Source organism: Scophthalmus maximus, chromosome 9 (genome assembly GCF_022379125.1).
Source record: "Scophthalmus maximus strain ysfricsl-2021 chromosome 9, ASM2237912v1, whole genome shotgun sequence".
Taxonomy (NCBI): domain Eukaryota; kingdom Metazoa; phylum Chordata; class Actinopteri; order Pleuronectiformes; family Scophthalmidae; genus Scophthalmus; species Scophthalmus maximus.
Genome location: NC_061523.1, coordinates 12,116,907 through 12,143,957, shown reverse-complemented (window position 1 = coordinate 12,143,957; position 27,051 = coordinate 12,116,907). Strand labels below are relative to the sequence as shown.

The 27,051-nt window shown below is 43.2% G+C and overlaps 1 protein-coding gene across 4 annotated transcripts in view; it reads left to right on the top strand.

The window, feature by feature from the left end:
• Nucleotides 1–27,051, top strand: part of LOC118319704 (A disintegrin and metalloproteinase with thrombospondin motifs 2-like) — a 123,334-nt gene that overhangs the window by 43,689 nt on the left and 52,594 nt on the right. For all 4 annotated transcript variants that reach the window (XM_047334521.1, XM_047334519.1, XM_047334520.1 and 1 more), the window contains one exon: nt 24,664–24,841. In XM_047334521.1, coding sequence (XP_047190477.1) covers nt 24,664–24,841 — 178 coding nt within the window. The remainder of the gene's footprint in view (nt 1–24,663; nt 24,842–27,051) is intronic.

The following is a 27,051-nucleotide window of genomic DNA, read 5'->3' as shown; positions in this document are numbered from 1 at the left end:
GGTACACAAACTTATTATATGGAGAACTGCATTGTTTAACTCTAGTGTACCATGCAGGATACTTGCAACAGGCTTTACGGCAAACGTCACACACCAACAACCAGAGCCTGAGGTATCAGCTAGCTGGTGAATGTGTGTTGGTGACACTGATGGAAGCTGGGCCTCACATGCACTCATTTACTGCCAGTGGAGAAGATAGGCTATTTTCAATTTGTTGTGACATTGGAGATGTCACAACAAATTGGTTTTCTAGTCTTCTTGTCAAAGAGTAATTCAAACAAATAAACTCTTTTACTGTCTCATATGACAGTAGGTGGATATTCATTAGTAATGTCCAGTCTACCAAAATCACTTGATTTAATAAAAATAAAATAAAAACGGTGTCCAAGAGCCAATCCACATTGAGCATTCAACAAAAAAGTTTGGCTCGGCTAAAAAAAACTCCGGAACACACCTGACCATCAACTGTGCATAGCTTCAAAAACAAATGTCTTGCTTCTCCCATTCTCCACAATCCTCTACAAAGCCAGTTCGTTTGACAAGTGCCTCCAGGGACGGCTGCATACTTCTGTAACAGTACGGAGGGGTTAGTCCCTGCCACAGGACCATTTGAACTTGTTCAGTATGTCAGTGTGACTTTTTTCCTGACATTCTCTGGGGGTGTTTGTAGAACGGGACATGAGGGCGTATTTTGCACCTTTGTACAAGCAACATTCTTTCAAATTGTCAATTTCCTCGAGGAGATTGGGGCGTTCAGTGTACTTAATGTCCATGATAATATTTTATGTAAAAGGAAAGAACAGATGATACTTGACATTAAACTTGACCCAGAAATATAAAATACACAATCAGTTGCAGATTATTAACAGGGGAATTGCCTCAGGGGGGATTACGCCTTCAAATCCTCATGGTATCAGGGTAGGATGTGGAATAGTGGGGAGGGCTGCCTAATCAACTCAAAGTTTTATTCACAAAGCAGACACGGTAACATTTAAATTGTTGGAATTAGACATCCCTGTGTTTTTTTGTGTGTTGTGTTGTCAATCATAACACCTAACACACACACAGACATATACACATACGCTTTGACAGCTATATATGTATGTAATTCTCACTTGCAGGAACATATTTCACGTTGGAATTATGATGTGAGAAAAAATGTCAGGGCGGGAACTTTGTGCGCATATATACTCTGCATCTGCTGTTTAAAAGTGCCTGTATGTCTGATGGTTTAGAAAGGTGCAACGATAAACATGCATACAACATTTTCTGTTTTATTCTCTGATTTTATTTTCTGTCCCTTATCTGAGTGGATCCAAATATTCCAAGTTATTTTGAAACCCATAGAGGACAACACTATTTCTTTCTCTCTCTCACTATGTCCCTCAAACACACACACAGACACACACACACACACCTCCAGGCAGAGAGGTTGAAGCTTGAAGCATGCCTGGGAATATTCCTTCTCAATTTGTGTGCGAGGGCTGTGGATGCATGGGTTGCTGGCGGAGGCCCTCCTTTGTCATGGAAACACCAATTTTTAATCTTGGGTCCTTAAACCAATGAATTCAAGCCTCTCACACCAGCTAACTTACTCACTGACTAATGCATGCATCCTTGCACAGTGATGCATCTGAAATTAATGTCAGATCTGGGCACAGAATAAGACGAGCTGAGGTGCAAAGGATCAAACAACACCTGGTTGTTAATAACGTGGCTCAATTAGTATTTAGGATAAATCAACATGCTGGTAACTGTTAAAGGTAAAGTGTTCATACTTAATAAGATGAGATAAGAATAATTCCTTCATAGCATATGAAAAATAAAGCTGTAGTACACTGGAAGGATTATACAAATGTACCACTAAGCTTTTCACATTTGCCACAAAGGAGACAAATAGTGATTATAATTTTTTTTAATCATTAAATCCTCAATAAGTGAAATATCAGTTGGTTCAATGACACCTTAACAAGCAGCCATTAACTGTTGATTTTAGACGTCGACCAACTAGACTTTGGCCACACCCAGTTTCTACATTTTCACAGGCGGCTCCAACGGTATCCCTGGCTACCACTGGTAACCTTGGTGATACCGGTGGAGATATGCTGCAGTCAGTGGGCGTTGCCAGGGCGTGATATGAAAGCATAGCTGGAGCCGTGTGTGTGTGTGTGTGTGTGTGTGTGTGTGTGTGTGTGTGTGTGTGTGTGTGTGTGTGTGTGTGTGTGTGTGTGTGTGTGTGTGTGTGTGTGTGTGTGTGTGTGTGTGTGTGTGTGTGTGTGTGTGTGTGTGTGTGTGTGTGTGTGTGTGTGTGTGTGTGTGTGTGTTCCTGAGAGCAGCCTCAGCCAGAGCCTTCATTTTGACGTATCCTTTGATGACGGAATTGGCATTCGAGCAGCCACACATGGGAGAGAGGGGAAGGGGGGAGAGATCGAGGGAAAGCTGTGAAATATGAAACTAGAGCATCTAAGTTCAGGTACACTCTTGCATAAACATCTATTAATCAAGTACGGAAGCCAGCAGCTCATAACGGAACAGGCTGAAGTGTTTTTACAGTTCATATACTTCGATTGAATAGACTGTATGTGTTCTTGTCTGTGTGTGTCCTGTGAGGCCAGAGAACCAGGACGAGCCCCTCTCTGTGTGATTTATGGCCAAATAATTGTGCTTCATCAACAGTATCTCTACAGCAACGCATCCACACCTCCTCAGCATGGACACTAGTTATATATTTGCTTGGCTATTAGGATCAGCTAATGAGCTAATCAATACAAGAATTTGCATTTCAAACTACATAGTGTGAACATAATGCAAATGCAACTTTGCAGTAGGCTACTCCTTGGGGCATTATAGATTAAATCACTTCTTAAGTTCGTTTGGCTAATTTGGTTAAAAAGTAAATAATTAAAATCAAGTATTTTGCACAACAGTACGTCCCCATTATACTTAATTTTGGTTCATGGATCCACCCCATTTGTCTTAAACTTGAAAATAAAAAATAACATATATACACAGCAGAGAGATTGAAAAGAACTGTCGTTTTTCTTCTCCCTCTCTTGTGCTAATCCGACACATTCCCGCCTTCTAATGTGCATAATCCCTCCCCGTGTTATCTCGGGCTAATGTACAAGGAGCGGAGGAGATGCACTCGCAGGCTGAAGCAAGCAGCTTCCCAGAGAGGGTTGAGGCGGAGGCCAGCGATGTTCACTCGTCTGTCGAACACGCACACTGTCTGTCTTCCACCAGAGACAGCCTCCCTTGGCCTGGGCTGTCTTCATCAACACATTAGCAATATGCTGTGGCCAGCGTTTTGTGGCACACTACAACAATACACAGACGCCATCCAGAGATGGAGGGAAAAGTGGGGAGCAGGTGAGAAGAGTCACTGACTACAGACAATATGCAGATGACTATCTGTCTTTGTTTTATCTTGTTTTCTCAACCAGGCTTTCCTCTCCTCTCCTTACTTCTCCCCTCCTCCCCTCACCTCAGCCCAAAGAGGAAAGGGTCATTAGCTGATTCCCCCCAGAGGTTCTTCATAATCAAATATTTGACCTAATGAAGGGATTTAATTACTGGTTGCCCAGCACTGGAGGTGTCAGATTACTGCTCCCCCTTTTCATTTTCCCTGCAATTTATCACTATGCTGACAGCAAAGGTGTGTGTGTGTGTGCGCGCGCGCAGAACTTTGTTTGTGTGTGAAAATATTCTTTGAAGCAGCATGTCGAAGAAGTGAGTGCAGACCTGTGTACAAATGTGTGGTTCCTTGGCCACTTGAGACCGTGGGAGCAGAATGGCCTGTTGGAAAAGGAATCTGAACTATGCTAATGCTCATACTTTGTCATTACATTCTTTCTGTGAAACGTCCAAACAGTATGGGGATCATAGCCGTGCACTGTTTGTAATACAGTTGAGAAGGTCGAGAGAAAAGAGAGAAACAAAAAACACAACTTCTTCATGTTAATACACGGAGCGGTTGCTATGTACTGATGCATGTGTTTGTTAGACATTGGCAGGTGTGGGCTGCACAGCGGTGGCCCTCCCAAGTGTGAAATGAGCAGCAGTGGAGGGGTTGTGTGTGTGTCCAGACTATTCAGATTTTAACTATAAATTAATAACCAGACAGGATCACCACACTGGAAGAGGGCAGGAGCCTGAGGGGGCGAGACAACGGAGAGCAACAACACAGAGGGGAGCGGGGGGTGGAAATTATTCCTAAAGCCATTCTGCACGTTGGTGGATGCCAGGAAATATTGCACAGGAGGACATTTTCACTGTAAATCCTCAGCTTCACTTGAGAGAAGAAGTAAATGGGTGGGTTGGGGGGGTCAGAAACAGGCACCTAACCCCCAGTTAATGCTAAGCAGTCTTTAAATTCACTTCTAACCAACAACTTTGTGATTCTGATGAGGCAGCACTGAAAACACTTGGCGGACATTGCTCAACATTAGTTATTTGTCGTCTTGGACGGCTGCTGCCAAACCTTCAACTGCTGTTTACTACTGAAAATGACTAATTATTGAGTCATAAATCCTAAGTTACTGACAGACTTACACAAACACAAATGTTTTTTTCCAAAAGATTTAAACCAGGAACATTCCTCTGGGTGAGATTGCATGGGGTTCAATTGGAGACCCCTCGTACTCTTTCTCTGACACATGGGTTTTAAAGGATGCTTGTGTGTGTGTGTGTGGGGCCCATAGACTGTATTGAAAACAAAGTGTACCCACAGTATTTGTAGTTTACCAGCACCATGGTTGGCAGGTGACATGTATTTACAGTGTTTCTGTGCTCTGAAAGACATCACAGCACAAAAGAGGGGGGGGCGTTGGCTCTGGACGGTTATCAGAACATAGACCAGAGAAGCACCAATCACAACACACACAGAGGGAATATGACTACTCACCATAGTGTTACGTAGGGAAAAAAAGTTGTTTGTTGTGATTAAAAGGAATTTGATATGTATTAACTTTAGGTGAAACTTTTTTTTCTTTTCCTGACATCTACTGGTGTTTTTATTGAATTATTCCAATCATAGTAGTCCAAAATGAAGCATACATAAGATTTACCAATCCTGTGTTTCTCTTGCTGAATAGCAATCCTCATCCGTGTCTACAAATACACTATTTATTTTAGTTTGACACTATTGCTTAGCACTTTATATTTTTGTTAGCTCATCACCCATGTACTGTATGTTCTGTTTGTGTGAACACAAATATTGAGAATTCAACCCTGGGGAAAGCACCTCTCAACATAGTATGGCTGTTTTATGAAACAGTTGCAGCACAGTTACCTTTAAGATTGATTTGAATACATATGCATGGAGTCATGCTTACAAAACAGCATAATGATGGTGACGGCCATGCGTGCAAGCCGCCTAGAAGGTGCAGTGTATGCAGAGAAAAGAGGCAATGGGAGTGGAGGGATGGTTTGTGGACCCAGTGATGCTTCACTTCTTCATTAGCCTTCATCCCATCCCTGCCCCTAGGCCTGATCTTGTTTTCGGCCTCCCATCTCGGCCTCCTGACCCAGTAAGGGTAGCATGAATAAATGTGAGGGGAACTTAAGGGAATGTGGCAGTTTTCCCAGTGCCATTCCCTGTCCCAGGCCTGTCCAGAAATTACCATGCTAATTCCAGCTAATGAGGGAGGTCATGCTGGATGTGGGATGGATGCAGACGTGTGTGTGTGTGTGTGTGTGTGTGTGTGTGTGTGTGTGTGTGTGTGTGTGTGTGTGTGTGTGTGTGTGTGTGTGTGTGTGTGTGTGTGTGTGTGTGTGTGTGTGTGTGTGTGTGTGTGTGTGTGTGTGTGTGGGTGGGTGGGTGGGTGGGTGGGTGGGTGGGTGGGTGGGAGAGAGACATGAATGGCAACTAGGAGTGACTAAACACTGAGTGTACTGATGTTACGGTAATGTCCTGGAACTTGTGTAGTTACTGCGATAGTTGCATTGGAAGGTTGCTGTCCCTTCGTCCGCAGTCCCCATGTAACCTATTCAAAATTGACTGTGTTACTGTGAAACTGAAAACAGTTTTCTTTTCTCTTCTTATCTCAAAGAGGCCAGTTTCATTTGAATGCAGTCCTAGGTAACCTTACAGCTTGCAGGAATATCAATAGCATTACAACTGCGCTTTCCTTGACACATCTTGAAGCATCTCCTCCACACAGAAGTACAAGATTGTAGTTGATAGATGCTGTGATGCTTTTTAAAAGGCCAGCCGCTCTGACAGATATCTTTGCCGTGCACACTGCACCCTTTTATCTAGTGTCTTGACTTTTACAACAGGAGCCGTACGTATTTCATGTGGCTAACCTTGTGTCTGTCATCTCTTACCCCGATCGACTCCTGTCATAGCTCATCAGTGGTCAACGTTGAGCTGTAGAGTGAGTTTGCTTACCTTGCAGAAGTTAACAGCTGAGTGGCTATCTAAATATCCCGGTGAACTTGAGCTACTCATCACAGAGCATCAAGTGAAAATCTTTTAATTAGTCGTGGTTAGTGGGAGAAGCCAGAGGCGAACAGCTCAGCCTAGTGCATCTCTACGAGTTTCGTCCGCAATTTACATCTGAGGCCAATGCTCAGTGCCAAATGCAGGAAGTAGTAGTGAGGCCGTGAGTAAGTAACCTTTACACCCAAGATCAGAACGCAGGGTTTTGCAGAATATCCCTATATTTACGTTGCTGCCTGGTGAAAGGTTTGGAACAATTACAGTGCAGTGCCAGGAAGTGGGTGATATGATGAGCTTCCCCCATCATGATATATGCAATTTCATATGAATACATATCGTGACATTGTGCATTTTCTTGAGACTCAATTGAGAAACGGTTTATAAAATACAAATTTGAATATTCTTTCAATGTCCTTCAAATCAAGATATTTGATTTTCCTGATGCATGAATCATATATGAAATCAAAACTAGACTTACAGTACTCCCCAAAGTGGCCTAATGCACTTAAAATAATATATAGTAAATGGTTCAGCAAAATCTCAAAAAACCTGGATTAATATCATCCACGGTCTATGTGTAATGTGTATAATTCACAACTATTACACTGCATAGTTTGCTGTATATCACCTTTGAAATATATAGCTCAAAATCCCCATCAAGAACCTTTGAGTAAACAAAAGCATTATAGCTACATTTGCCACTGGCCTATTCCTAATCATTAATCTGACATGATGTGTAATGTGCTGACAGTAATGGATTGTTTTAGCCTCTCGTCTCTCTCAATCTTCCCTTCTCTCTGCCTCTTTTTTTCCCCGATGCTCTCGATAATCAGAAACACTCCATTTTGATCAGTGCACGCGTCAGTCATTGCCCTGTATCTAGTTCAGTCCTCGCGTACAACGTCTTGGGATTTTATTGTTTTTTGCCTGATTCAAGAGTGAAAGGAAACATTTACATTTTTTTTATCTATATATGTTTGAACAAAATATGTGTACTTGTCCATAGTTGTTGCAATTTATTTGTCAATTTATTTTGATAATGTAATATTTAGGAGGGCCTCAACCCACGAGTGCGTTGTAACCCGTGTGGTTGTTTGGCCAGTGTATCACATCCTCTACAGTAGTTTCCTCTACTGTTTGGCTGCAGTAACCTTATTTTTGGTCCTTAAAAGTTAAGAATTCTCACACTGAGAAGTCAATAAGTGTCTTTATTTATTACACAACTCAAATGTTTGAAAAAGATGGCTCATAGAGCGGGTTTTAAAGCTTGTGGACCTCCGAGGATTGTATCCAACCTGCACACTGTAAACCCAGAGTCTGTTGATTTTGTCTGTTTCAAATGCTCCCTGTGGAACTGCAGATCTGATTTTATCACTTCCTCTGCTCTGGGTTTTTATTTTCCTTGTTTAAAACTTGGTCCATGTTTCTGAATAGGCCAGGCTTACCTGGCTTGGTGGCTGACTTACACTCAATTGTAGTTAGGAAATGATCGTTCCATTTATGAATTAGTCGATTACTTGATGGTTGATTCGTTAAAATTAATGTCATTTATCAAGCAAAAAATATACAACATTTGCTTTTAGCTTTTCTAATGCAAGCTTCTTACTTCTCTTTTGATCTGAATAGTTGAATTTTCTTTTTATTGATCGGACAAATCAAACAATTTGACACCTTTGTCAGAGGCCTTTTGACTACTGTGTCTGTGGGGGAGCTGTGTCTTCTATCACTCAGGTGTGTCTGACAATGCCCACGAGAGAACTCCAGGAGGACAGATGCGTATGGGGATTTTCTGATGTCGCTCAGATCGACGCTCTTTCCGATGCAACCAAGATAAGCCAGGAAGGACCACTATCCAGAAATTTTGATTATGTGGTCAGGGATTCCTTTGCTGTGGGGCGGAAGAGACGGCTCAGATTCTAAATTAATGCCCGGAGTGTGGCTCAGGGGAGATTGTGGATTTGAGTAACAGTTAACCTTTAGAATGGAATGAGCGCATGTGATGGCACTCGAGATAGATAAGACATCGAGTGAGGGGCATGGAATGCTAAGAGAGGTATGGAAAGCTTTGGAGCAGTTTCAAACAGTCAGGTAAGACGAGAGCTATGGGGAGTGACGCTGCTGAGGATGGCGTCCTGAGAAGACCGAGCCGGGCCTTGTTCCCAAACCCAGTTAGAAAATGTCATTTTTTATAGATTATTTTACACGACCAACTTTATTAATCCTTTATCGATATTTGAACAACAAACAGCAAGCAAAAATTTGATGCTAAAAAGTCGTACTTTCAGAAACCCCAATGTAAAACACTCCTCATGTTGCCTTTTTCATGCCAACAATGACAAGATTAATGAAGGCTCCGTCTTATTGCCAAATACACACACACACACACACACGCACTCAGGACTCCACTGACAGGTAACTTCCTGTCTCAGTTTCCAGTCCCCTCTAGTGCAGTGCCAGGGTTGCCAAAGGCCTCTCAGTTATCTTTGAAGTGCAACAAGCTGCCTCTGTCCTCTTAAATGTCGCAGATGGGGAACCCGAGCTTGGCATCGGGAGAGAGAGGGAGCATCCCAGTGATATCCGTGTCGCAGGAAACAGAGAAGAGTACGAAATCATGGCCACAGAGAAAAGGGAAAGTCCATGGCACACACACAGAGTGCCTTGTTGTGATCTGAGAAGTTGGGCAAAAGGACAGAGTGATCGTAAATGTGTTTGAGCATCAATGTCCCTTCCTCTGAATCCTGGCAGTGTTGGTTCCCATCTTTTTTTTTTTCTCCTCTCAGCTTAACTGCGTTAGTTTATGATCATCTTCCCAAATCCTTCCAAACCCTATTTTCATTATCATTTGTCTAATCTTTTACTCTTTTTCCTGTATTTTCTACTCTGATTCCTCTTGTCTCACTATTGTCTATTTCTAGTGACGTAAACCCAAAGAGCGAAAGCTGCAGTGTAATATGTCAGATCAACGTGTTTGCAGTGCTGAAGTCTGAGTAATTGACATTTCGTTTGCACAGTTAGACCTAGAGCTGAAATGATTAGTCTGTCAATCAGACAATTAATCATTTCGAGTATTAACATTCCCCCAAATTTGCTGGTTCCAGCTTCTGAAATGTCCAGAAATCTCCCAATTTATTAGACTTCTACTAAAGTGAAATTAGTCTTATTTGGTTTTGGACACTACATTCCACAACAGTTTTATTATCAATAATAAAATATTAAATATACACCATGACATTTTATATATATATATATAATTTATGTAGACATGCTTGTGTGTGACAGCTGAAAAAAAATACCCACTTAATTCATAGACAGAAAATTCCGACCAGTTGTGTACTCAGTGAAACACACAGACACACACACAGTTCATACACACAGTCAGGCAGAGGAAAGATCAGAGATCAGATGAACACAGACAGCTCAGTGCAGACGGTGCCGCTTACATCTCACAGGAGACATAAGGTAATTAAAAAGAAAAGTGAGCGAAAGGAGGAGAGGGAGGTGGGGTGGAAGGAGGAGCAGAGAAAGAAGCCAGTAGGGAGAAAGATAATGGATCACCTCATGCAGCTTTGCCTAAAAACATAACTTGTCATTAGCAGTACCTTCAGCAACCGCCATGTTAAAGCCCCTGGGCTCTAACGGAAAGTCCGTCACTTAGGTAAGACAGAACGTTCTCCTGGAGCCTCCTGAAGCTTCCTCTTCTTCTTTTTTTCTTTTTATATTTCTGTCATAATCATGCTATATATTTTGCATTTAAATGTTATGATGGATTTTCCTGTGTATTTCTGTGTGCGTGTGTGTGCGTGTGCGTGGGTGCGTGTGTGTGCGTGCATGCGCGCGCGCCTGTCCAGTGGTTAAATATTAAGCTGGAACTGTCAGGACTGCTCAGCAGAAACTTTGCTTCCAGGCTCGTCCACCTCCAGGCTTTCAGCAAGCAAGAGAGGACGAATTAGAGGCAGAGGGTGGAGGAGGTGAGGGCGTTCAATCATTTCTGGTCATAGGTGGGGGAAAAAATGCCACGAGAGAGAGAGAGAGAGAGAGAGAGAGGGAAACATTCCTGGGAAAGTAAGAACACAGGTGAGCTGAAACATTTGTCTCTTCCCACATCTTTCACTCATGTCATCTGATCGGTCTGTGAGAGAGACACTGAGGAGCCGTTATGAAAATGCGCGACGTTTACATTTTCTGTTTGTTTTCCGTTGTCATGGCAGCCATAAGTGAAGTTAGGCTGTCAGGTGCCTGTTGGTTTGACCCCCTGTCTTTGAAGCTGACAAGCGCTTCTGCAAAAAAAAAAAATTAATAAATAAATAATAAAAACTCACTTTCACACACGCACACACACACACACACACACACACACGCTTTAAGCCAGACATCACATTGTAAGTATGGCAGTGGGAAGGGTTGCATCAGTGAGAGAAACAAAGTCCTGAACGAGACCAATTTAGGCCCCTGGTCTTAAAAACTCTTCCAACGTGAAAAGGAATGAACAAAAAACTTAAACTGTATCTCTTAAACGTTTGTGCATGCGTGACCACGTGGACAAGATGGAGAAGAAATATGGACAGACAAGGCGCCACAACAGAAAACCAGGACGAGTAAATTTGTCTCGGCACTTCCTCCACTTTCTTAAAAAAATATACTTTGCCTGTAAACAAACCGAAAGCAAAGGTCCAACATGCCGGGGCACAAATGAATAAGTAAAACAAAAAAGTCACACATGCACATTATTCATGTGATGCTGTCCATTTGAACTGGATGTGCTGTTACGCGAGTGCAGGGCGGAGGTAGAAACGTGGCCCAGCTCTCTCTGCTCATTTGAATCTCTTGTTCTGTAAGCCTTGTAAATATTTCAGCAGTTCAGGAGCCTGCGCTGAGCCTGGCCACAGTGCTAACATGTCATTGACCATTAGTGCTAACCTGCTGCCTCTGCTTCTTGGCTTTATCATCTCCCCATTTTGTTTCTCACAACTTTGTTTCACTCCCTTTACCCCTGTCTCAGATCAATTAGTTTGAGTCATTTTTGATTATAATATGAATTTATAAATATGGTGTGTGTGTGTGTGTGTGTGTGTGTGTGTGTGTGTGTGTGTGTGTGTGTGTGTGTGTGTGTGTGTGTGTGTGTGTGTGTGTGTGTGTGTGTGTGTGTGTGTGTGTGTGTGTGTGTGTGTGTGTGTGTGTTCATATTTGTGTGTTGCAAGGGGCTCATAGGGAACAGTAAATTGCTGCTTGACTTCACTAGAAATGAACTCCCTACATGGGCTCATGTAGCACTGATGTAAAACTGTGAGCCTTCATTTTTTTCACATCTTGATGTGTTTGTAATTGTGAACATGAATTGGGTCAGAGCTAAAAAACAACACAATATAAACAAACCGCAGGCCTGGCTGGGTACAAGTCAGTTTGTTTGTTTTTTTGCTTTTTCTTGGTATTGATTGAAAACATATTCTTTGTTCCTTTGACACTTTTGTGGTTTATGAATTTTGCCAATTTTAGGCTCTTTGATTTTACCCAAGTTGTTAGACCGCCAACTCATTCTGTCAACTGGTAACATATTAAAAGTTTTGCTGGTTTAAATTGAAGAAAAATGGGTCTAAAATGTATTCAAAATAAGGCATAACATGGTTTTAACTCCCAGTCCTTGAACTGTAAAGTAAAGTGTCGCAGCAAAGACCCACAGCAATAACTTGGTGTTTGACTTCACTGTCTTTTAATGGGAGTTGGAGATCATAGCATGATTGAGGGTGAACCAAAAACAGAGGGTGAACCAAAAACACACAGAATACAACACATGAATTGTTTTATAAACCTTCCTGTAAACCGTTCTTCCCTGTCGTTTATGCACGCACACATTAACACTCGCATGACACGGTGGGTGGATCAATCAAGAGAACAACAGGCCCGTCCTAACAACCGAGGCACAGTCTGAGCCCAGTCGATCCAGAGCCAGATCTTATTGGTGTACTCTCTATTTGGGCTAGAACTGACGCACGCGCGCACGCACGCGCAGGGAGTACAGACAGAAATACTCCTCAGACATACACAGATATGAGTCATAAGCTCTAGGCAGGAATCCTTTATAGTGGCTTTGGTCCTAGTTGCTAATCTGTCTCTACAACATGGATGCTGTTGTGGGAATTTCGTGTGCGTGTGTGTGAGCATGTGTCTCTGGAAAATACAGCGGAAGTTGACGAATGAAACGGGCAGCTTTAATAGTCACAGCTCTGCACTTAACCTGCCAGCGAAGGAAATAAAAAGACTCGGGGAATATGGAGACGATGGAGAGGTGTCGTGTCCTGAGAGAGAGAGAGAGAGAGATATGAAGCTGTCAGCGCTGTCTTGCCTCCTTTTCCTCTTTGCTGGATGTGAATGACCATCAAACTCTTTCATACCAAGGAGCCCAAACATCTTGAAAGAGATTTGATTTGTGGCTCATTTTTTTTCTTGATGTTTTGGTCCACGTCCAGCAGTGTGTTTCTAAGAAATGTTACTGCCAAAACATTGTCATAAATTCTGAGGTGCCACTGGGAGCTATGGTGTTTCTGAAAACTGACAGATGTTAACAACTGCTACCATAAACTTGCACAAAGCCACACCTCTAGAGATATACTATATTTATAACTGTAGTTTGTTATTGAAGTCTACCTGTTCGCTGCATCACTGTGTTTATGAGGAAATCTTTGAGAAGAATGAATCCACAACAGTGTTGGAAAAAAGGCTTATTTATAGTGAACGTTAACATTTAACTCCAACAACAAGCTTTTGATTGTGTTGCATGGCCTTCTTCAGCCAATGGACCTTGGTGATCTAAATACAGAAGTCCAGATCTGCGGTTCAGTCGTGTGATGATGAGTCACGGAAGACGGCAATGGAGTCTGTCAGAAGCTCTGGAAAAAACTATTATGTCAACCTTAAATTAATATCATGCTTCATCGCGGTGTTTAAATTAAAATAAAAGAATGAAAAAAAACATCTTCAGTTTAATTAAGCTCTGTTGTTGCATAACGTTTATGTGGTTCTGTTCATGTGGGCAAGGTTTTTTTTCCCGAAAGGTCAGAACCGAGGTTCACGCCTTTGTTACATTGTTTACATTTGATCTGGTTAGTTTTGGTTTCACACTGCCATTTAGAGAGCATGCTAAAGAATTTTTACGTCATACATATACGTCCTGTCGTCATCACCTATGTGGATTGCGTATACTGTACCTTCTCTGGACATTTATTGTTTTGTAGACGGGCGTGCATCTGATGTTGGCGTGTAGTCAGTGTGGCAGCTTGTAATCTTTCCTGTTGAATGGAGATTATGTCATCAATTTCGTTGCCACGCTCATGTCATTATCGTATTACTACCAGCATCACCCACTTCTGGCGTTTTTACACTATTTTGAATGCAGTTCAAATGTCATGTCATTGGAAGTGAAGACTGCAAGCAATCCTGCGAACATTTAAAAATGATATTTATTTTCCGCCACCACCATGTGGTACCATGCCTCATTTCTTCATCCTCTATTGTTTAATGCAGTATCAACTTCGTGCAACCATCCAAACAAGTGCTTTCACACTGCAAACGAAACAAACCATGGCTCAGTTTGACCAGGACTGAGACCACGTCTTTTGGTCGGACGAAATTCTCATCATTTACTTTGGACCATGGCTCAAGCGTCTCCTAAAAACACACTGAAGGGCCGGACCAAACAAGGTAGGTGTGGGAACACACTGCGATGGTAAGGCAGTGACCAAGGCCACATTTAAGCGAGCACATCCCCAGTAAACGGAGGTCTGAGCGTGTTACTGTGCCCCTGGAGCCAACTTGTCGCAACATCCCCTTTAAGATCTTGTCAGGTTTTACACAGCTATCGGGGTTTAACATCATCTCTCACTCACATTATCATATGAACCACTCCCTGTTCGGGCCACCGTAAACGGAACTGCTCCCCCTGTGTGTGTTTGGTTCTGTTTGACGACTGTCCTGTCTGTTTAAGTGAGGTCCAATTCTGTCTGGTGTGTCTTAGCTAATTAAAGCTGAATTATTGATACTCTGGTCAATTATTCAGTGGGGATAATTAGATATAGAAACAATGGTAAACACAGGTACAGCTGCACAACAGATGAAGAAGAGAGAGAGAAAGAGAGGGAGGGATGAAATAGTGAGGGAGAAGGGGACGGTGTGGCCTTTATTCTTCTGGCTCTTTGCCAGCCCTCTCTCTCTCTCTCTCCCATCCTGTTTCATCCCCTTTCCTCCACGTTTATATCTTCCCCTTCACTCCTAGCCTGATGTCTCTGTCCTTGACTCTGCAGTATTCATCTCTATCCCAGTTTCACCCTTCCCTTTCTTTCTTCCCCTCCCTCATTCCGTTCTTCTTCACTCACTTTCTTCCACCCTTACTTCATCCCTCTTGCCTGTACCTGCTCTTCTCTCCTCTTCTCTGCACCGCACCCATTAGACTTTCTATCTCCCTGTTGCTATGACATTAGCTAGATGTAGCAGTGTCAGGCCGGTCTTGAGGGATGGGACTAAAGAGCTAAGTCTTGCTCTTTTCATTTAATTACTCCTCCCTCTCTTTCTTCTCGCCTCCCTCCCCCCAGCCTTGTTCCCCTGTATATCACACCCTGCATAACTCTTCCTCCCCTTCTTTTGTGTCTCATCCTTATGCCTCTTTGTCTGTTCCCCTTTTCTTTTCTACCTGGCTCTACCTGTCTCCATCCATGCATCCTCTCCTTCATGTTCTTCCTGTCTCCATCCCACAAACAGTAGAGGAGGGGAAGGAGGAGACAAGAGGGACATAAACATCACACCCACATAATTCCTCTGAAATTGTTTGGATCATGTGTGGGATCCGGGGGAAAAAAACTCCACCCATTTGCCCCTTGAAAAGTCCTTGCTAATTTTTTTTTTGCGTTTAAGTCCATACAAAGTGAAGCCACTCGTAATAAATGTGTCACCTTTTGCAGCGGTGCACACACAAACTGTGGCCCTGCAAAGTGTGTGGGGGCCTGTTTGTGCGTGCGTGTGTGTGTATGAATGTTTCTGTGTTTTGGCCTAGGCTTGACCTTGATTACCATGGTGACGGTGAGGCTCCTCATTAGTGCTGCACTGGAGGAAACAGTTTGGTAATGAGGGAGCAGTATTGTCCTAAGGCACACATACACACACACACACACAGATGCCAATGCACCACTTTGTGCACCTGCTGACACCTGCGCTTATGCAAGATCTCATACATAAGCCTCATGTACACATTCAAAGTCATACAAACACACACAGTCACACACTCACACACACACACACACACACACACACACACGTTCTGAGTACATCTCAGTCTCATGGCCCCCCACTCAGTTGTCTCGTCTCACCTTCTGTTTAGTGTTTTTTCTCTCCCACACACGTTCTGCCTCACCCCCACCCCCCATCCCCCACCCCCCGTCTCTGTGCACCTCTCTCTGTTCTGCCCACCAGACAGACCCTGCTGCCCACTAAGTTCCTACGGGCCAGGAACATCACAGTGTCGGCCTCTGGTGGTTGTGCTCACACTTCATGCGTACAGAAATGCATACAGTGTGCTGTAATGTGACTTCGATTTGATTTGTGTGAACCGTTATTGATTCTAATTTTACGGAAAAAGATGCTCTTACTGAACTCTTTTACTTAAATGAATCGCCGTATATCTGGAAAAGCCTGCGGTCGTCGGATAAAGACAACCATCCTGTCGGCAGACAAATTACTGATCACTTACAGTGGGATGGGTTATTTTAGGGGGCTCAGAAAGTAAAAGTTGACTACATGCCTACAACTTGAGCTTTGATGTCTCAATCCATCGATGCAATCAACAAGCTTAAAACTCTAAGAAACGCTAATGGCAGGTAGAGGATAAATAACATTTGACATTTTGCTGTTTACTTTTTAATCAAATTTGTTGGTGAATTCCGTGAAACTCTAAATGGTCCGCTCTGATTCTCGCCTCTGACTTGTTTCTTCTCCTTATCAGCAGTGGCAAAGGCTCATGGGTACTGTTTCATTTATTTTTGCTGATGTAAAAAAAATAAATAGGATTTCACAGAAACAAAGTGGAAACAATTGAAATTGGTCATTACATAAACTTATAGGCTTTGCACATTATCTGAGGAGAGTCCTTTGTTTCCCTTTTAACACACACACATACACACACACACACACACACACATTGATGAACTACACCGGATTTCAAACCTGTAATACTTGGTTATTAGTTGGAGGCCTTGGTTGTTGAAAACAATCTGTAAAAAGATTAACTAAGTATGAAATAAGAAATAAGGGGTTTTTCAGTGTTCTGGTCTGTATAGATTTAAATGACTTTCATCCATTAATAAGTTGGTCATATTTCCAAATGTGCACTAGAAAAAAAAAGGGACCACGAGAAATGGAGTGTTTGCAATAACAGATGTGTAGAATTGTGACCTGGACATCTCTCCCTTTCCCCCTTTTCTTATCGCTCTTCTTCATGTAGAGCCTGATTAATTTTCATATTTTTTCTGCTGTTGTCGCTCCACTCAGGACTATTCCATGTTGACAAGGGACTCTCTCCCTCCATGTTTCCTTCTCCCTCCCCCCCTTTGTGTTGTGTTATGTCCTGAACCTTGGGCCCTTGGCCTCTTTTTAATTTTTTTTTGTGATCACAAGGGACATTCCTCAGCAGAAGTTATGGGAATAGTATCTGTGTAATAAGAAAAATAGACATTGCTTTGGATAGCAAAATAAAAGTTGCACCCTGCACAGAGACATTGATGTTCTAAACACAACAGGTCTTGATGTTATGGGCACCTAGCAACACCAGATAGATGTGTTTTGGGGTTTTTTTTTTAATCAGGAAGCCTCTAGTTATACACCAATACCATCACACATTTCATTCATCATCACATTGGGGAGAGCAATAAATCGAGTAGTAGTCACCAGTGGTCATAGAGGACATATATTTGATCAGATCTGATATCAGTGGCTCTGATTTCATCGAGCGTCACGTTGTGCATTTTCTGCAGGTTTGAGCAAAAATGTTATCATCGTGGAAGCATAGTTCTGAAGCGTTTTTGATCAACAGTTACTTAATCACAGTCACACATGTAATGTGTTTCCACATGTAGCTTTTTTCACTCTAATTGCTAATCAAGGATTGGTTGTTATGAATTCAACAGGCAACTCAGCCCGATCCTGTGATCTCTCCTGATGTCCTCAAGAGACTTGAGCTTGTGCATGTGTGCGTTTGCGTACTGAGTGAGTGTGCAAAAGCATTCATTGCATGTGCATGGAAATGCTCGTCACATGTGCCAGTTTGTCAAAAGCATGAAGTGCAGGGGGGCAACTCCCTGTTGTAGCAAGCATTTGATTGGCTCCACGTCGCTGCCCTGAGACCATTTGATTGGCTGTCAGGTTCAGCAGTCAGTGCAGTGAGCAGGTAGGGGAGGGTCTTCACCCTGCTCTGTTGCTAGGTTACAGGTATATCCAATAGATGTGGAGATAAAGAGATAGAGTAGAGATGAGGATGGGTGTGGATCTGACTGTGGATCTGTGTGCGCGCGTGCGCGTGTGTGTGTGGCCGGTCCTGGTATTACTCGTGTTGTGGGGACCTAAAGCTGTTTACAGTCATAGGGACTTGACTGTGTAATAGGGACTTGACTGTAAACGGTCAAGTCCCTATGACTGGCCAGCACATCCCGGGCTGGCGGTTGGTTCATAATTCATTAAAGTGCTGTTATATTAAACACCGACTATTCCGGACAACACTGCTCTGAGAACAGCTGTTGTGCTGCTCTTAGATTGCAATCACAGAGCGGTCAGTCGCTACTAATAGGGGTCATTTATCAATCTGGAAGACCACACACACACAAATATGAACACAACTATACACACACTTATCGATGGCTGGGCAGGGCAGGTAAGGGGGGTTGATGGGTGCTATATGCCAGTGCTGTGTGGGTGTGTGTGTGTCGTGTGCGAGTGCGAGCGCGCGCTGTCATGAAAACAGTGATTGCAGGGAGTACACAAAAGATCTGTAATGACCTAACTTAACTAAACTGTGTCAGTCTTCTCACCTCCAAGCTAATTGGGATGTTAGCATTCCAGGCTAACTTGAGCCTTCAGTGTACAGTCTGCGTTGGTTGGTTGTAACTTGTAAATTAAATGCTGAACAGATTTTTGTTCAGAAACCTGAATATGTTTCAATACTTTTATTTTGGAATTTTGATTCTTTCTAAATGTGCACAAGGTAAAATTAGGATTCCCATGGCTCAAACGGACACTGAACTTGATGGCACTTTCAGATTGTTGGGGATGATGTGAATGTAACACAAGATCAATGACACGATTGTGCAATGGAACTGATTTTGATCAACGTATTAGCTCATATCTTAGTATGATGCCTCTGGCCCTCTGCAGCAAACCTGCCACCTTCTTTACAAACTTGAGCCTGACCTGAGCCACACTGTGAAAAAAAAGAGCAATAAGTGCGGATGCTTCTGATGATTGGATCTTGTAAGCCCTCCCACACTTGTCCTGACTCCTCCATGTTGGCCAGGCCAAAAGCATTTGGCTGTCTAGGAAAGCTGTCAGACTGCTGAGAGAAAAGAAGGAGTGAGACAGAGAGGAACAATGATGGAGGAGGAGGAGGAGGAGGACCTTTGTTTTATTCCCGTGCTGAGCTGATTATGGCGAAAATGACATTCTTTATTTTGTAAATATTTACCCTTTTTGTCCTCAGGCTGGTGAATAGAATTCTATTTTTATTATTTTTTTTTGCGTGTCTAATTTAATACTCTTGTTAATTGTCATCTTTCACTTTCAATCAGTCTTGTTTTTTTTTACCTTCTGCTTCCTTTCTCCCATCACCTCTTCCCTGCTGGCCATCACACATTTCTTCCACTGTAACTCCTTTTCTCATTCTGTCTCTATTTCCTCTCCTTTTCCCTTTATCATACTGCTGATTCATAATCTCTGTTTGGACAGAAAACAGAGGGAGGGAGCTTCTGTCCCGATGAATAACAGAAATGAGGGAGAGACACACACACACACACACACACACACACACACACACACACACACAGCCTCCTTTAAACAAACGGCCTGTCTGGCTGGCACTGGGTCTCTGGGTCTATCTGCCAGACTGTCAGCTACTGTATTCGTGTCTGTGTCAACCCTCTCGCACTGAACCAACATTTCCACATATCATGCGGTCAGACTACCCAGGTTGGCCTACTACTGCTACTCTTAGGCTCCAGCCATCCTTTGCCAGTTTAAATAATATGGTCTCTACGTCGTCTTTGTTCTGTCTTCCCCTTTCTTACACCTGGCCGGGTCTTCACTCTCACACATTTGAAGTGCCACCACCACTTATTATAGTGAAAAATTGGAAGAGAGGAAGGAAGGGAGCATGGGATTCTAATGAAATTGTGAGAGAAAAATGAGGGTGAGGCAAAAAAAAAAAAGAAGTGAGACAGGAGGAAAGCAGAAAGCAATGGAGGAGCCGATTAAATGGCATCAAGGAGGGAGAGGAGATGAAGGACAAGTGAAAATAGCAATGTGAGGGCAGAAAGGGTTCGTGCTCGTGAGATGGAAGATGTTATTGGCATCAGGGACGGGGGGACTCACCGAGGGTCTGTCTGATGTCTCCTCCTTTCGCCGCTGCATTTTTACAGCTCCCCGTTCTCCTGTTAGAGGTTGCAGACAGTATGGGCCTGAATGGAGAGTTAAAACACAAAATGACCCAGACATTGCACGTGTGTGCGTGTGTCTGTGTGTGCGCGCTGTATGGCAGACATACTGTGATTTAAAAAATGTAGGTCAAAGATGAACAATTTGCAAATGAGGTGGAGAAAGCGGGGAAAGAGAAACAGAGGGTGACTGGGACAGAGCTGCCATGGATGTGTGTGTACTAGAGGTTGTGTAGGTGTGTGTGTTTCTTTTTTCCAGTGACCATTTTTAGAGACCACTCTGCGTAATGAGCTGAGCAGGGAGGGTGACGGGGGATGGGCCAGGCATCAGGCCTCTACTCACGCACACAGAGACACGCAGCCGGTCAGTGTCTTTGGGCGTGTGTGTGCGTGTGCCGCTGGGAGAGGACAGTAGAAAAAGTATGTGAAGGTTTAACTACGACAAGGCCTCCCTCCCTTCGTGCGTTTACATTTTATGAATTTTGTTTGCTGCTTCGGTCATCCTCCTATTATCCCAGATTAGGCAATCGCCTCACTCTTCGGGGCACAAGGCAAATAATTTAATTCCCTTAATGAATCTGTCTCAATACCCAACCTTAATTGCAGTTTCTTCCCTCTTCCTGCTCGCCACCTTTCCTCCTGCGAGAGTGGAGCAGCAGAGAGCAAAGGTTTGCCAAGGGTCATAAGTGTCTTATATATTTAGCTTCCCTGAATGACTTAAATAGCTTTGCTTCATGCTGCCTTCATAAGTTTCATATAAAACTTTTTTTTGTTTTTGCCTGAGCCATATTCATAATCCAAATAGGAAACTTGGCCTTCTCCGAGCTCGGCGGGGGGACCACAAAGGTACAATTTGCTGCTGATGCGATTAAATAAAAAACTGCTTATATTTGCGGTGACGTGTCCTCTTAATCTCTCGCTCCCTGAAGTGTGTCGAATTTTGCAAATCAGCTTTACTATTGTATAAGCCTGATTTTCTTGCGACTCAAAGGGTGAATGAATTGGAGTGTCGCACACACTGAGTGAGTCACTATCAAAGCTCCATTTGTGTGTTTGTGCGACAGTGTCTGCCCTCTCTGCCGGCCTGTGGATGCATGTGTGCAACTGTGTGTGAAGTGAGGCAGCAGTAGCAGGGTTATGAATCAGGTCAAACACACACATGCACACACAGTGACACCAGATCAAACACACACACACACACACACACACACACACACACACACACACACACACACACACAGACTGCCTGCGCTGGACTGAGCTGAAGGGCCCCGACCGGGTGTGACTTTGATCCTCATCACAACATCCGCTTCTCCACTCCAATACTGCTTTTCCTCTACTCGTCTGTCTCACGTGCCCCACAGGACACTTACCCTGGACTCGTATTACTCCTGTCAGGTCTTCAAATAGAGCTTGGTGTGCCTTCAAAACACAGAGGATCCTCCTGTTGTAACTGGACACTCGGTGTGTAGGATCCAGATTTGGCGACTGTGGATGTGCTTCAGGTCTCTGAGGGAGGGTTTTGGTTAGTGTCACCATTGCAATGGTGACGAAACTAATAATATCCCAATTATACATGTTGAGTTGTGAGCATGTGTGACTGCTGCAGGTCACTCTTTGCCCTGCATTTTTCATAATGATGGATTACTTGGATGCAATGTTTCCGTCACTATTCCCAATGATGGAGATATGTTCCCTAACGTAGTCCTAGTGGTAGATAATAGAGGTGTATAGATTTATGTTTGTAGGTGGATTATTTAACATATGACTGCAATTGATTGAAATAGTCATAAAAGTGTAATTTTGATATTATTTGCATTTCATGCAGAAACAATAGCAACAACAAGAATGATCAGTTGTTGTGGTGGCGGAAATGTGGTTTTTGTCCTGATCACCCAATGACTTTACAATTACAGCGCTACTAACAATGGGGTGGGGAGCTTCATCCATACCTCATTACTATGTGGCCCTCTGCCATGTCTTTGTATGTCCTAACTCGTGTTGGCACATTAATTCTGCTAGTGTACTGGGATGAATCAGAATTTCTTGCACACGTTCTGGACACGGTGTTTGGTCGAGCCTCCCTGTTATCGCTACCACTATCGGACATGGCTGCCTCTGCTTTGGAGGAGATGAAGACAATGCTTCTCACTGTGGAAATGTGTGCAGACGCTTTGATGCTTTATTCACATCGGTTTCTCAAAGGGCGCGTCCAGTTCCTCAGCCCCCTCACACCTTCCCCTCTCTCTAACCCTCCACCCCCACCATGCTGGGTCTGATCGATCCAACCATGTCTCCCAGTCCCACATGTCATCTTTTTTTTTCTTTGACACAGCTCTCCTCGCGTCTCTGCTTGGTATTCTGGGGTGGGAATGCATGCACCATCGCAGACCCATCAGCTCCAATCGGAATGCTGCACCACGGCTCCGGAAAATGGAGGGATGAGAGGTGGAGGGGGAGAGAGAGAGAAAAGGGGGAGAGATAGAGAAGGAGAGAGGGCAGGTCAGTGGCTTGTCGACATCCTTCTGGCTCCAAAGCCTCAGACTGACAGGAGGAAGAGGGAGAGAGAGAGAGAGAGAGAGAAGAAGAAGAATGGGAGAGGACGAGAGTAGAAAGAGAACCTTTTTATTTTTGAGTGGCCACTTTTATTAATATCCAGTTCTTTTTATATCTGCCTCCTCGGGGTATTCAAGGAGCACACAAGTTCTTAAAGTCCATTTTATTTAGAGCTCAACAGATTCAATAACTGGCATGCATGCTTAGTTTATGTGCTTACATAATTTAAAATGTGCTCTCACACATGTTACGTTAACGCTCCATGTACAGAAGGTACTGTAGCATAGATGACAGACATTAGGGATACAGATGTGGTCAGTGAAACGGCTTCTCATGAGAGGGAATAATGCACAAATTATAACAAAAATATGCACAAAGTCGGGACAAGCATTTCATAAAACACTCCACTTCAACAGTTTGACGGTGAAGACAAGGAAGTTTAAAATCACATTCACCCGCTTGACAACAGATACGCACAGAGAAATGTGATGCCAAAACTGGAAACACATGCAAGTACAGAAGCACTGTCAAGTCGTATAAAACAGACTAAAAATATATTGATGAATACATTCACCGAAAAAGCTCACGCTGATTTTGAGATTCCATCAAATGCCATGTGTCTATATCCATCTAGAATTTGCCCTTAAAGCCTTTCAGCTGCCAAATGTGTGACTATGTGTTCACCACCTAGTCCCTAACTTATATTTGCCTCCCATTTGGTGTTGACTGCAGTGGGATTATCAGAGATGTTTTGGTTTGTTTTGGTTTTTTGAAACATTTTATTCATCTTGTCAAACGTGTTACTTGTTAATTGGCTTGTGTTTTGTTTGTTTGTATGCGTTTTACTTGAGCTGCAGTATTTTGAGCTCTCTTGGCTCCTTTAATAAAGTCCAAAATCTCGCACAAATTTGTCTTCAAGGGTTTCACACTCTGATCAAAACACCCGCTTTATTCACTTGGTTTGGATAAGGAAAGCACTAAAAGAGAAGAGAAAAAGGAAGAACAGAGGGGGGATTCTTCTTCAAGATAAGACAGATCAGCCATATATACGTATATGGAATTACTAAATAAACTACAAAAACCTTTGTTTACAGACTCCCATGACTTTCCTGAAAAATCTGTGCCGTGCCATCCACACACATCATCTCATCATATATTCTTTTCTAATGTAAAGTCTATTTTTTGTTTTCATCATCAGCTGACTTCCCTCTCTTCAACTTGCCCACCATCACTTCCCTCTCCTGTCAGAGCGAGGGGGAGAAGCAGACAAGCACTGATCATATCGATGTTTTCTCTCTTCTTCATTTATCACTCTCTTTCTTTTGAGCTCATCCTCTCCAAAGCCTCTCCATCCTCTCTGTGTTGTCCCCCATGGATTCCCTCTACAGCAGCACGTTGCCTTGGTAATTACCAGTTGTCTTAAACAGACAGATGGAATAAGAGAGAGTGACGGGCAATTTTCACAGTGCCTGTTTTCCCTGTGTGTGTGTGTGCACGTGATTCCTTTTTCTGCGTGTGTGTTCAGTATGCACACTTCTTTACTTCTCTCCATCTCTTTCAGGCTTCTTCCTCACAACCCCCTCCCCCACTCTTCCTGTGAGTTTGCATTTTGTGCATGTCCTGTGTGAGAGAGAGGTGGACTTGGGGGAATTACCTGACAGAATGTGTTAGTTCGGGACAGGAGTGGGACAGTCTCATCTCCTGCTCTTGTGTTGGCCATTTTAGATGCCAGGTGTCACTCTGGCCCTCTTCGGGACCCCAGGAGGGATCACTGCTGTCTCTTCCTCTTCTCTTTTCTCCCAGCATGCCCATAACACAGAAATGGAGAAAAGGCCATGGGATGTTTCTTTCTTTAAACTTTCAAGGCAAGGGAGGAGGCAACGGATGGATGAATAAGGGAGTGAGATGCAAACATGTGATAATCATGATATCAGAGTTCACTTTCTCGCACCTCATGTCATCCAATTTATTTTCTGCGCTCTCTTTCAGGCTGGCATGATCAGGACGGAACAAGAGGAGTTTTTCATCGAGCCGGTGGAGAGGGGCGATGGAGTGATAGAAGAGGAAGAGGAGGGAGGAGGAGGAGGAAGGACACACATCGTCTATCGCTCTTCGGCTGTAAAGAAAGCGTCCATCAGCAGTGAGGCAGCAGACTTCCACGCCAGAGGTCAGTCTGTGGCTCGCACTGTGCCATGCTCCGCCTCTGAACACCCTTCACAGGATGCTTCTCGTTCACACTCCAGCCCCAATCCTCTCCATTTGAACTTAAACTGCAAAATTAAAGGTCCTCCACTGCACATTTTAAACCCACATAATTATGCAGATTTGTCTTCAAGTCTTGCAAAGTTTCACTTTTTAAAAGGCATTCACGTTTTCTGCAGTAAATTCTACAGCATTGCACAGGCTGTGCTCATTCTTCCTCAAACGTACTAAACACAAGTATTAAAGCATTCTTCCCTCATACACACCTGGTTATATAATCATATCAAACTATTGTATGCAAATATACTGAGTCCCAGTGTGAGCATACCCTGCTGTCAAAAACATTACACCTACACACGCAAACACATCCTCCTGTCACTGCACTAATTTCCCAGTGTGAACGGAGCGATGTATGGAGACGTGTTTGATTGGTTAGGTAACACCCTCCGTACCTTTTATAGATTCATCCGCTGCCATGGCTGCTTTAACAATTAACAGCTACCACCCAAGTCTTTGGTTTCTCATCATTGGTCATGCCTGCCTCAATTTTCCACTCTACAGATGAAATAAATAAATGAACAAACAAACAACAAGGTGTAGGCCATTCATTTAGGAGAAGCAACACGTTGTGTTTGATATATCATGCAGGCTCCAGGATTAGAGGGTAAGAAGAGTATCTGTAATCAAATAGGCTTTAAGATCCGGACATTATCACAAAAGCAAAATTACATTTTCATCACAAAAATTAATCTCTTCATCGCTTTTAATTAGTATTGCTCTCAAATGTAACTCATTATTACTATGTATAATGAAATGGGGAAAAACAATCTGGCAGTGAAAAGTGATATGACTGATAATAATAACTGTTCCTCAAGTAGGAGTTGGGGAGTTACACTTAAAAAATACATTTATCTCATATGGGTTTGTTGTACTTTATCCTTTAGCTGACAAAAAAAAAATATGCACATATTTTTCTATTTTCAGCTGTAACCCCTAATCATAAGGACAAAAAAAATGTATCTTTAATTGTACATTTTACACTTTAATGTTTCATCTTCAAACGCACTTGATTGGTGCAACACTGTTTCAGCTATTCTCAGCAGATAGAAGACATACATGTGAAAAAGCACAGGAACACGTTTCCATCTTTAATTAATCTTGATTATCCTTGGTGGAACGTTTAATGTGTATGAACAATATTGTACTATGCAACTCATACGATCCACTGCAGCAAGACAAAATAGTAGATCTTAAAAATAAAAATGTGAAAAATAATCCAAGAAAATGGGATATTCTGTATTGTCAGTTGTATTGTCAGGAAAAAAATTATATATTTCTGCAATGCATGCCTCAAGCTTGTGTCAGTAGAAGCGCCTGTCCAATCACTGTGACTGATCTGATGCCCAAGAGTCAATCACTTGTGACCCCGACCAGTGCAAGTCGAGTCTGCATCTCAAGTAACCACCAGAGCGAAAATATCCTCAAAGAACGGAGTCTCCCGCGTTATACAGGTGCAAGTCAACCGCCTTAAGTGTATTGCAATAGATGAGATGTGTGTCTTCCTATTCTGAGCAGTTGATTTAAGACTGTCTAATAATATACAGAGACAGAGAGAGTTTCCATAGGAACACCCAGTGAGGACATAGTGCATTAGAGTAACACAGATCTGCTCCCACTGTTACTGATATCTGGCAGTACATCCATATGTACACACACACACACACACACACACACACACACAGTTTATATATGAGCATGAAGACACACACACACACACACACACACATTGTGGCCGCTTCTATCCTACGCTATTGATCTGCACCCCACTCTTCATTAGAAAGAAAGATTCAAAGGCAACAAGGAGTAGTGAGGTGTGTGTGTGTGTGTGTGTGTGTGTGTATGTGTGTGTGTGTGTGTGTGTGTGTGTGTGTGTGTGTGTGTGTGTGTGTGTGTATATGTGTGTGTGTGTATGTGTGTGTGTGTGTGTGTGTGTGTGTGTGTGTGTGTGTGTGTGTGTGTGTGTGTGTGTGTGTGTGTGTGTGTGCGTGCGTGCGTGCGTGCGTGCGTGCGTGCGTGCGTGCGTGCGTGCGTGCGTGCGTGCGTGCGTGCGTGCGTGCGTGCGTGCGTGCGTGCGTGCGTGCATGTCTTCTCAGGTTGTCTGGATTTGAGTGCTGG